At 32.3% G+C, this 13,155-nt stretch overlaps 1 protein-coding gene across 1 annotated transcript; it reads right to left on the reverse strand.

Annotated features, from left to right (window-relative positions):
- Positions 1–266: 266 nt before the first annotated feature.
- On the reverse strand, positions 267–9,079 carry LOC110115023 (calcium-dependent protein kinase 3-like). The gene is made up of 6 exons (XM_028692811.1): positions 8,911–9,079; positions 8,639–8,791; positions 4,703–4,818; positions 4,405–4,572; positions 1,368–1,598; positions 267–804 (listed from the first exon to the last, which is right to left on the reverse strand). The coding sequence occupies exons 1-6, from the start codon at positions 9,014–9,016 to the stop codon at positions 649–651; spliced, it is 930 nt and encodes a 309-aa protein (XP_028548644.1). The 5' UTR covers positions 9,017–9,079; the 3' UTR covers positions 267–648.
- Between the last annotated feature and the right edge of the window lie 4,076 nt (positions 9,080–13,155).

The raw sequence follows: 13,155 nt of genomic DNA on the forward strand, positions 1-13,155 counted from the left end.
GCATTTGGACAAATGCTCATAAATACAAACTTAAATGAAACTATGACAATATTTCAATCTTTGTTATATTCAATCAAACTTTATTTTGTGAACAAGCAATCAATGTATTGAAATATTCCCTCTTCAGCTTCTCCAAATGAATTCAAATTTAACACTCCATCAAACAATTAACATATATTATTCTACAAGTTATTATAAATTATAATAATTATAGATGACCAATTTCATATATATTTTATGTACTATGTGACAAACTTACATACCAATTTCATTGTTTCAATCAATAGAACTTATCAAATGTTTGCACTTCAAAGACAATATAAGTAGTTGATATACAAATAAATAAATAAATTTGTGCCCAATCCAATCTATGAATGAACCTAAATCTAACCAGATATAGGTTAGCAACCCAAGACATTACAAAACCTGGACATCAAAAGTCCAATGTCACAATTAGAAGACAGACAATTTACATGAAAGCTACACATTCTACAGCTTCCAAAACAGCTTTATCACAAAGTGATTTCAGTAATGAGAACTAATTACATAGAGAAGCCCAATTGTGTTGAAGAAGAGATGTCAAGCCAGAGATGGAGCTGGTATTTCCACCAAAAACAATTAGAAGTAATAAGATGGTCATCCTGGATGTCATTGTAACTCTCCAAACATATTTACCGAGCCATCCATCATCAAGCTGATGCTGAGACTATTGAATCTTCCTCTCGAATAGTGTCTTGATGCTTTCCTCCAATCTGTTCCAGTTTTCATCATGGCTACAAACTCGTCATAACTGATCCTACCATCCTGCAAGTATAAAAAGATCAGGACTGTGTTGGGGAATGTAATGGTTAGTTCAGTGGGTCATTGTGGATCTTAGGTAGTTAAGCTTATTAGATATTTTAAAGTCATTGGAATCTTGGTAGTCCATAAATACTCTTTAGGTTTCCTTTGGGATGACTTTCTTATTGCTTCTCAAAGCAATTTGTAAAGCAATTTTTTAGTACAAAATTTTTTTTTTTATTAGAAAACTGCTTTATGAAGCAGCAAAAAAGCTGTACCAAATGAAGCCTTAGATTATTAGGGCAAAGCAAGCAAAAATGAAAGAAACAATGAGTAATGACTCACTTCCCCCTCCCCAAAATGATATTCGGAGTCGTAGGCATATTCTAATCACTTAATCTACTCTCCCTCAATATGTTTATGGAGTTTTAGGCAAACTTTAAGTTGCTTAATTATTATATATTTTCTTTAACTTCTCTGTTTTACTGTATTTTTTGCAATTTTGATTCGCAACTGCAATAGTTATAGCTCTTAAGAAAGAAAAAGATAAATTTCATCTGAAAATTCAACTAAGCGAGAATAGGTACCTTATCAGTGTCAACTTCTTGTAAGATGTCATTAGCCACATCAGTGCTCTCTTTAGATCCATCTTCAGCCAAAGCCTCTCGAAGCTCCTCAGGCTCAATGAAACCATTCCCATCCATGTCGAAGAACGAGAAGGCTCTTCGTAGGTGCTCATCATTCGCCATTTTCTGTAAATGAAGGGAAACAGCTACAAACTCACCATAGTCCAACTTTCCTTTTCCATTGGTATCCACCTGTTCGCCAGTTTTGAATTTTATTCCAAATTAAATAACGTATTTAAAAGGTAGAAGAAATGTACCATTCATTTACCAAGTAAATAAGAAATCGGGAAGTGAAGTTTTCCTTGAAAAACAAGAGATTATTCTATGTTGAGTTATCCTTGCTATATGAAGGGATAGTGTAATGAAGAGGGAGAGAAAAAGAAAAGCAAGAAAGAAGGATGAGTAAACCCAGTGATATTTTTTCTTGTGTTGATTTTGCCTATTTTGTGATTGCTAGTGTAAGTTATTTTTGTGATAGTTATTAGCTAATTGATTCAAGCAAAGACAGTATCTGCTAGAAATTTTACAGGAATGCCATGTTAAGACAAAATGATGACTGGACTTGCTTTTGATCAAATTTTGAAAGGGTACAAACAATGAAAACACCATACACTTGCGGTATCTGCGTAATTCAATCCCATACATGATAAATAAAAAACCATAGTGCATACTAAATAACAAGATAATTCATTTGTTTTAAAAACTGTTATTCCACAGGAAATCTCATCTTAAGATGAACAACATACTTATATTTGAGTTTTCAAAGAAAAAAATTTGAATAACACATGGAACCGAGCCAAAAATTTTAGGCCATATATAGATCATTTCATCTAATAAAACAATCATCATGCGTCATACAAAAACAAATTTGCAGAATTCTATAAAATTTCCATAATTAGTTTAAATTAGATATATGAAGATCAACAATCTCAACATATATATATTGGTAGTTCAATGAGCAAAGTATACTTAAACATAAATAGTATACAAATGAAAGCCTGAATGGAATGATTCACCTTAGCACCTAAAAAAGAAAGTGATAGAAATATTTTACATTTTTTTGGGTATAAAAGCATTCACTTAAACATGAATTAAAAACAGTTGGAGCAGATTCAATGTATTTATATTTTCAGAAGAACTGGTTAGAACTGCTATTTTGGGTGAACCCTCCACATATTCATCATACTACACTGACAATACAACAACAATAACAACATCAAGCCTTTCCCACTATGCGGGGTCGGCTACATGAATCTTTTTTCTCCATTGTGTCTGGTTAAGAGTCAAATTTTCATTTAGATCTAATAAAAAAAGGTCCTTTCTAATATTTTCAAACAAGTCGTTTTAGGTATACCTCTACCTTTCTTAACATAGGCTAACTCTAATACATCTACTCTCCTAACCGGGTCATCAGAAGGCCACCGTTTTATATTATAAAATTTATTATAAGATTTAGTCATGCCATAGAAAAGAACAATGACCCTGATATTGAATCCACGGTCACAGAAAATTGATTGTCTGCAAAAACATTTCATACTCAAGGCTTGCAGAAGGATCATGAGTGAGCACAAGTCTAATTCTTGAACTAACATAAAAAAACTTTGGCTTGCAAACGAGGATGGAAGTTTTGAGGCATTATATTAATAAAGAAAAATGAACAATCAAAGCATGGTCAGCATTACAAAATAAATTATGAGTAATTCAGTATTTTCTCTCATCCACAAGAGGTGGCAACTCTCCTCTTTTAAAATGACATTCCCCAGCATGATAATTTCGGCTAAAGGGGATTCCTCTTTCTCCTCCTTAATTGGTGGCACCTCATGAAGCAAGAAATAATTTGAAAATAAAAATGAAATAAATTATGGCTTCAATCAAGGATGAACGTCTATAAATAATGCAAATTCAAATTTCAAATTAATGAACAATCTCTTCCTTGAATCAAAGGTTAATTATGACAGTTATCTCAGTTATTCGAGGCAATTTCAAATTTTAAACACCACTCACTTCCTTGAAGCAAGAAATCAAGGAATTATATCAATTATTGGAGGCAAATTCAAATTTCAAATTAAAAAAAATCTCTCCCTTGAAGCAAGGGTTAAATTAATATATTATATCAATTATACATTATTGGAGGCAATATCAAATTTTAAATTTAAAGATAATGGCCAAAACCATGAAAGAAATTTATTGAATTATTTTATTCTTGTAATTTTCATGTAATGGTTATAAATAAGTGGAAGCATTGTAGTTAGGTATTTTTTAGGCAGGGCTTGATAGCTCTCTCCTATTGGAGCTTTGATGTATTATCCATAAAATAATATTTGTATTTTATTTTAATCATGAATGAAGAATGCATTTCTTTTTCTTTCATAACATACATTTCTTTTAAATAATTCAGGATGGTGTATCTTCACTCTCCACCAACCTAGTTGCCACGTGTAGGCTTGGCTTCCATCGATTATTCCACCATACCCAAATTTCACACCTAGCATAACTTCATTCACCACTACCTTCCATCCCTTATCAACTTGATATCAGAGCTTAAGTAGTTACATCTTATTGGAGGTGAGAATAGCTTGGTGGTTTCCTTCTCTTTTTCAATAATTATTTCTTAATTTAATTTTAACTCCTCAGTGACTTCTTTTTGTTTAAGAAAGGTAGAGGTAGACCTAAAAAGACTTGGTTAGAAAATATTAGAAATGATCTTTCTTTATTAGATTTAAATGAGACTTTGACATTTAACCGGACACAATGGCGAAAAAGGATTCATGTAGCCGACCCCACGTAGTGGGACAAAGGCTTGATGTTGTTGTGACTTCTTTTTGTCTTTGGCAAGAAAATTGTTTACCAATCTTCTATTCAAAAAATTAAGGGCTTGGTGCCTTCTCATGTTACTCTTTGGTTTTGAAACATAGACTAACCTTTTTGCAAGCTGATATCTACATCACAATGTAGATGTAAGCAAATTTAAATCAGGTAAAACAGGAAATTAACTTACTGCTTCAATAAGCATTTGCACTTCAGACTCCTCAAGCAGGGAGCCAAATTTTGAAAGCCCATTTTTTAGCTCCTCATACGAGACAATGCCATCATTATCAGTGTCCATCATCTTAAACTTCTCTTTCATATCTTCAACCTCTTCAGTGGATAAGTGGTCAGCAATGACCTATCAGGAAATTTATGCAAGCTAGAGTGATTTAATCAAGAAGCAGATTTAGAGTGTTGGTATGGTCAAGTAAGATTTCTTAATATAGGTAAGTAGGAACCATAAAATAAATTGAAAGAGTCAAACCAACCCGTAAAGCTTTCCTTTTAAATCTATTCATCCTTGAGAACTGTTTTAGCCTTGATTTCACAACGTCACCAAGAGAAACATTTGGGGCTTTCTTAGCATTTTGAAGCCAGGGATGCTCTAAACAAAGAAAAATGAGCAAAAATAGTAAGCGTGTTTGTGATGGTAACAAAAAATGACAGAACGATAAAAAATGAATGGAGAAACCATTACATCACATCATGAATGCAAATTTGATTTCCAGCATATGCCTACTGAATGGGGAAATTGCCAACCAAATTCAACTTCTACCAACTATACAGAAAGTAAACTGTTACGGAACCAACCAAACCGGCTCAGGAGGGGCCGGTCCAATTCTACAAGAGGCGGGCTAAGCCGCCTCCTTGATGTGTTTCCACCCAGCTTGTGGGCCCCCCTTGAGGCGGCAATAGAAGAGAGGGGAAGGAATTTTGAAATTAGTTTATATTAGGGAAGTAGATTTAATTAATTAAAAGATTTGATATAAGATTTGATATCTTTTGTATTAATTAAATAATATCTTATATTAGTTTTTAAGGAGGTGGATTTAATTAATTAAAAGATTTGATATCTTTTGTATTAATTAAATAATATCTTATATTAGGAAGTTTTTAAGGAGGTGGAGTTTTAAAGAGGTGGAGAGGGCTATTTAAAGGGGATGAAGGGGCTAAGGTAGGTATGCTTGATTATTGTTCTCTTGGAGTCTCTTGGGTGTCTTGGGCTCTAGACTTGGTGTCTAGAGATTGGGAGAGAAAGATCCTCCTCTCGAAAAGAGGATCAATTGTATCTTGTTCTATGTTTGCTTTGCTTTATCTTATATAATCAAATCTATTGTTTTGAGTTGATTTCATTAGTATGCTTGTGTTCTTTCTCGTTGTTTTACCAATTCATTGTTAGGGTTGTTTGCGAACTCAAGTATTTCCGATAGGATTACTTGCGAACCCAAGTATTTCCTATCATAAACTTTCTTATATTAAGTGCTCATGCACTGATAGGCCACCTTCTTAAAGAGAGAGATGCAAATAAGCATGGGAAAACCTACAGACATGCAATGATAACCGTTGATAGTCCAGATTGGCAAAATGTGGGATTCTAGCTAGCTGGATTCTCTTCCAGGGAATAACATAGAGTAAAGGATACAAGCTATAGAAAATCATTCCTTGTTATCATATATGCATATATAGGAATTTGGTTAGTACTTGTATATTCTGTCCAAGGAATGTTCTCAAGTAATCACTATAATTACTGGTTTCTAAAAGCAGAAATTACCTACTGTAACGTAGGATCCTGTTGTGTAAATAAGGAAAGGTCTTCAATTTAATAAATGTAAAATTCAAATCATCTCTTCTCTCTTCATGGTATTAGAGCCCTAGGAAGGATAGGCTTTGTTCTACAACATGCAAACTTAGACAATAGATAATGAAATTGTATTAGCTGATAGACTTTGTTCTGCAAACATGCCAAGTTAGTTACTATTTTTAGGTCACATGACATTGCTATTCTATTATGAGAACAATAAACTTTACAATTTCATATCTGATGTTAGGAAAATTAAAGGAAGTAATAAAAAATTATTTGTATTAGACTCCATGTGCAGCTCACTGTGTGGGCCTAATGTTGGAGAACATTGGAATATTCTTAAAATCAAGATGACATTAGATAGAGCAATTTCGCTCATGAGATTTCCCTACAACCATACCAATGCAATGAATACATATCATAAAAGAGCTTACCAAAAAGAAAAGGTTGAAAAATTGTGGCTCATTTTGTGACTATTTTTCTCAACTTACAACAAGTCCACAATTAAAATCATGCCATCAGAAAATGTTCACATCAGAGAAATGGATGGAAGAGTAGATAGGGTAAGGATAGATAGGCTAAAAGTACTACTAAAATCGTATTGATGCCTTCATTTTGGAATCATATTTTTTATATCCTCAAGTTCACAGGTCATTTAGTGAGTTTTTTAACTTGGTGAAAATGAGATAAGACTAGCTATGGGATACAAATATGAAACCATGGATAGAGCTAAAGAAACTATCCAAAGAGCTTCAATAAGAAAGAAAATAAGTATAGGCAAGTATTTTCTATCAAGAATAAAAGGTGGAATTCTCAGCTTCATCATCCTTTGTATGAGTAGAACATTTCTTTAACCCTGAGTTTTTCCAAAATAATCCATCAGTTGAACTTGCTGAAGAAATCACATATGGGTTATTTGAAAGCATACAAAAGACCAAGACTAAATGTAGAACTCAAGATCAAATTATATCTGAGTTATCACTATACAAGAAAGTCCAAGGTCTCATAGGTATCCTGATGGAAAACTAAATCAAGGAGCACAAAATCTCCTTCTGGGTATCATTTATTTTGGTTTGGACAATTTATTTGTTGCATAGTTATGAAGTAATTGGATTTTTTTTTAAATTGCAACTGAATGGTGGAACTTATTTGGAAAATCTGCACCAAACTTGCAACAATTGGCCATTATTTAAGCCATACTTGTAGGGAAACTAGTTGTAAACATAATTAGAGTGTGTTTGAACATATGTTTAGTTACTTAATGAACTACAATTTCATGAAATATTTATGAATTATAAATTTTCTTCTTTTCATGCAACGTATTTCATTCTAAAAAGAGAAACATATTGGTTCATCAAATATTACATGATCTAGTTTATATGAAGTATAATCAAGCTCTTAAGGCTCATCATGAGATGTAAAAGATCATTGATCAAATCCCTCTCAATGAAATTGATCAACATCATCATTAGCCTTATCCCAACTATTTGGGGTTAACATTAGGAATGCTCATTTTTCATTCACTCATGTTGAGTTTTGTTGGAGCTATTAAACCCATTGTTTACAAATATTGGACAATTTTTATCATTCTAACATTAGGTCTATCATTTTACTTATTAATCCTTTCACACTGATTTTATCAACTTATCTAATGAGCACATTTTCTACCATTTGTTGTATAGATCCCCACCAAATGTGAGAGCAAGAACTTCTAGTTAAACAAAATAAATATTAATGATGGAGAAGATGGATCTGAGGAGCGAGATAGATGGCTTACAAATCTAATGATGGGAAAAAGGGAATGGGTGATGAAGAAGATAAAAAAGCTAATAATGAATATTTGATTAAACTTAGATTGTTAAACCTACAAACTTAAGATATTTTTTGCTTAATAAAACTATGCTTTTGGGCCTTACGCACTTTATTTTAGATCATCTATTTTGCGAGGTTTTGATATTTGAAATGAAACCAAACTTTAAAATATATATTTCTTACAATTTTACTATGATGGTTATTATATTATATCTCCAAAAATATTCCTCATAATTAAAATATTTGAAATAATAATTTATTAGCGCCTCACTTGGCTCAGCCAAATGCCTAGTGCCTTAGGCATTAGAAAGTCATATTGCCAAGAAGGTGCCTATCGCTTTTAATAACAAAGCCAAATCAACTTAGTATTAAGATAAGACAGTTGACTTGATACCCAAGTGTGCCCATCACATACTAAAAGATGATAAAATAGCAATTTTATATCATGTAAGAGTAAAAAATGAAATACATGATTTTTTAAATGCCCACATGAATTAGGGCATATTTTGTAGTTTTATGTTAAATCCTGTGTTATTTTGTCCTAAGTGTTCCTTCAAGAAACGTTGAGGACATTTCTAAACTAAAAAGCCATGTAAAAAGATCTCCTAAGAATCTAAAATAAGTCCAGTACAGGACTAGTGTGATAATTAGAAGTCGCAAAGTTTAGGGTAAGATAAACCTCACTTTTGATAAGCTTAATTTACTAAGAAACAACAAATCATGGTTTTAAAAGTAAAAAAATAAGCTTAGGAAAATTAACAAAAGAACCTCATTATTTGAACAGAGCCACTAATACAAAATGTAGAAGTACCTAGCACTTGCTTTGCTGTCAGTCTGCTTTTCGGGTCAGGTTCCAGCATACAGCGAACAAGATCCTTTGCATTTTCTGAAACATTTGGCCATGGTTCACGCTTAAAATCTATAGTTCCACAGAGAATTGCTTGTGCAACTCCTTGTTCAGTTTCTGAAATTCAGAATACAAAAGCAGGTTTGTCAGGGAAATGCAGATTAATTTCCAAAGAATTGATCAATAACCAGTAATCAAACATGTCGTAAGAGATGGGCTAAAAAAGCAGATGTTACCAGCCCAAAACGGGGGTACTCCACATAAAAGAATATAGAGAATGACACCAGCACTCCATATATCTATTTCAGGTCCATAATTCCGCTTTAGTACTTCTGGAGCCATGTAATATGGACTTCCCACAATTTCTGAGAATTTCTCACCTGACAAATCATAAACAGCAATTTGAGTCTATGAAGAACCAATTTCAAGGAGAGTATCTATGAGAAGGACACTAAGATCTATGTATAAGAATAAATGAGGCGTTACATCAACATAAATAAAATAGTAGGAACATGATGCAACACTAACAAGGATAAGTTTGTTGGACACCATGAGTTTGATGTGTACACTAGATTTTGAATATTAAAAATATTATTTGTTATACTAATATAAACTTTACTTAAGTGAGCAGATTTTTGGACCAATATTTCAGGTCAAAAGACACAACTGCTGCACAAAAGATGGAATAAAAAAGAGAAACTGATTGAGCCCAGAATTGTGAATGTGAGGATCGTCAAAAATTCATAATGTAAAATGTATGTAAAAAATATAATATTTTTTTAGTCTTCTTTTGTGTGTAGGATTACATTGACTAAGCAACCGTGCACATACATGCTGGAGTAGAGAATGCATTAAAAATTAAAAAAATTAATATTAATTAAAGTACTTGTTTACAGTTAAATCATACTATATGATATATATTATACTATACAAAATGTTATGAGTATTTTAAAAATTTAGAAAATCAAGTTATATTAATTAACAAAAAAATGAAAAAGAAAATTTGAAATAACTGATCGTACAATATAATTTATATCGTCCTGTACGATCTTGTGTTTCAAATTAAGCAGACATTATTTGTTCTTTTAAAAAACAAGCAAATTTAAAATTACACTACTCGTACTATACGAACAAGTTCGTATTGCACGACTTTTAAATATTGTTTTAAATATTTACATATTTTAGTTCTGAGATCAATGAGTGAAATCAGAGTTGATATCGCATTGTAAGATACAATTCATACAGTGAGCATGTTTGGCCAAATTTTGTTCAGATTGAACAAACTTGATCTAATCGTACTATACAATTCAAATCATATAGTCCGAACAAACATAGCAAATTAGGGTTTTAGCCAATATTGTACTAATGGTACTATACAATTCATAGACCGTACTGTATGATTAACCCATAAAAAAAATAAACGCACTATTTAGGGTTCCTTTAGGAGCATTCTTATAAATAGGATATATTCAGAAATTCTTAGAGTTTTTTGGCTGGTCCTTTTGAGTTTCTTAGAGAGATTTTGAGAGACTTGATTTTGGGAGAGAGATTGGAGAGACTTATGAGAGCTTTTGGGAGAGAACAAAAGTGTGAGGTGATAGATTCACTGAGACTATGTAATCCAAATCTAATCCTTAAATCCTCTAGGTTTTGATTGTGAAAGCACTTGGGCATGAGCTCAACAAAGTCTCAGTGTTGCGACTGGGACCGGACTTCATGGATCTAACATGAGGCTAGGGAGAAGCGGCTTTTCGAGGAGAGAAGAGGTTGAGTGTCTCCATTACCCATGAAGGAGAGTGGCTTCTTTGCTTTGTTGGGAGAAGTGTAGTAGTGGAATTCTCAAGTAGAGACTCAAGAAATGAATGTAGGTTAAGTGACAGAACCACTATAAGTCTGATTTGGATTTTTCTTATTATAGTTTTAATTTTTTTGCAATCTTTTGGGCATGTGCACTGATGTAAAAAATTGCTGAAAATTTATTCTGAAATTTGAAAAAAAATTATGCAATAATCACATTTTGCTTTTGATTGTTTTCAAAAACAAAATAAGAAAATATATTTTTCTTGCTTCATTAGGTTGATATTAAAAATATTTTTTGTTATTGTTCTTACTTTAGTTGGCCTGAAAAATATATAAAAGAAAATTTTATATTGGTGTTGTTTTGAACGCTTATGTACAATTTTTAAACTTTTAATATGCACCAATTAACCTCTTACTTAGTTGTGTCATTCGGTTTAGATTCACATCAAACCTCAATTGGTATCAAAGCGAGTGTTTTCAAGATTGGTTTAAACATGACAATTTAATTAGAAATAGGAACACATTAGAAGGGTACTCGATTACTCGACCGCTGTTATTCAACAATATTTCATTTGACATTTAAAAAATGTATGTCAACATTTATTCAATTTATTGATTATCGAATGTGGAATCTAGTGTAAGTAGGGTATCAACCCCACCTAGAATAGAAACCAACATAAAAGTTGAACTTCCCTTTAATGAATAGAGTTTTAGTAGCCAAAAGTTGACACAATTGAATGCTAAATGTCTAAACTACTTTTTATGTGCATCAAAGTATGAAGATAACATGTGTGTCTCTACATGTACAAAGAAATTTGGAATAGATTATGCATTACTTAGGAAGATATTAATGAAGTTAAGCAATCACATTTAAATATTTTACTTCATGATTATGGATTCTTTTGCATGCAACCTAATGAATCAATGTCTTACAATGTATACTCGTTTCACAAAAATTATTACTTCTTTGCATGCTTTAGGAAAGGAAATTAGTAATGCATACAAGATAAACAAATTCTGAGATGTTTGCCTGAATCTTGGGACGCCAAGGTGACAACGATTTCTGAATCTGAAGATTTAACTGCTTATTTTGTTGATAACCTACTTGGCTTTTTGATAGCATATGGACAGAAGGTTAGTAGAGATTCTAGGTGAAAAAAGAAAGGAAAAAACTATAGCATTGAAAGCCAATAATTCTTATAATAATAGTTCTGAAGGAAGTGGAGACGACGATATAACTTTAATAACTAGGATGTTCAAAAGTTTTCTTAAAAAAAAAACAAGCAGAGGGGGCACAATGATAAGCTGAGGAATAAAGGTAAAAAGTTTAATAAAGTTATCACTGATCTTATTTTGTTTTGAATATAAAAAGCCAGGTCACTTAAAATCGGAGTGTCCTAATTTGAAGAGTCAATCATCAAAGGAGAAAGCTGAAAAAAAAAAGTTAAAAATAAGAGGAACATAAGAAAATCTAAAAAATCTTTCAAGGCGAACTCAGACTCTGATTCATCAGAGGCAGAAGCTAAAGAAGAAATTACCAACATATGCTTAATGGCGAAAGACAGCACAAATGCTATTGAAGATGATCATGTATGCGAATTTTCTTAAGATGAATTACTTTAAGTTTTTGAACAGTTGCATATTAGAGATAAAAAGCTTAAAAGATTTTTTTTTTTTGAAAAATAAACATATTTTATTGATAAATGAGCACTCATATTTAGTTAATAAGTTTATATATTTATAAAATGAACATGTTGCATTAATAGATGAGCATTCAAGTTTAGTTAAAGAATCTAAAATTTTGAAAACAAAATGATTTGAAGGGAAAAACTAGCATGAATATTGAATTAGATGCTGCATGTAAGACATTAAAAGTAAAAGCATTGCATTTGCAAGATAGTGAGCATCAAGCACATATGAAACTTGAAATATTTAAAAGTGCTAACGAATATCTAAGAAAAGATATCATAAAACCTAGAGTCATTGCATTCAGGTCTGCACTTTCACAAAAAAAATGCATTAGGGCATCACATACATCATCCTCTCATAAGAGGAAGATTCATTCATTATATAGACTAGCTCATTCATTTCAAGGAATTAAGTGTTACTCTTGTGGCATGGTAGGACACAACATGAATATTCTCATATAGGATCCACCATAACTCACAACTCCTACAACACCCCAACAAAATGGCATATCAGAAAGAACAAATATGACATTGATTAAGGTTGTAAGAGAGGACGCATCATTACTAGCTCTCAACCACAGAGAGTGTTCACTCAGGAAAAGACGGCGCTACGACATCAGGGTTTTGCAAGCTTTAGGTCCCATTTTTCCCCATGTAAATTGGAATTTAAATTAACCAAATTCCCTCGATGAACGGCATCAGGGTTTATTTAATTATGAGGCTCCACTTCCAATGAGTGCAAGCCCTTATAGTTACCCCTCCTAACGCGTAGAAGGGAACTCTCGATTAAGGATGAATTGATTATTTGATGTGCAATCATTTTAAATTTTGGTTGTGGGGGATGCAGGTAAACCCGATTAATATCTCATCGTTCCGTTGCACCGGGTATACCATAGGTTTTAGTCTACTAATAGTAACAACTATTGATTGTAGTGTTCAGGGAATCTGATTAGCAGCTATGAGTTGCCTCCTCTCATAGATCCTAAGTAAACT

Source organism: Dendrobium catenatum, unplaced genomic scaffold, assembly GCF_001605985.2.
Source record: "Dendrobium catenatum unplaced genomic scaffold, ASM160598v2 original_scaffold_285563, whole genome shotgun sequence".
In the NCBI taxonomy this organism is placed as follows: Eukaryota; Viridiplantae; Streptophyta; class Magnoliopsida; order Asparagales; family Orchidaceae; genus Dendrobium; species Dendrobium catenatum.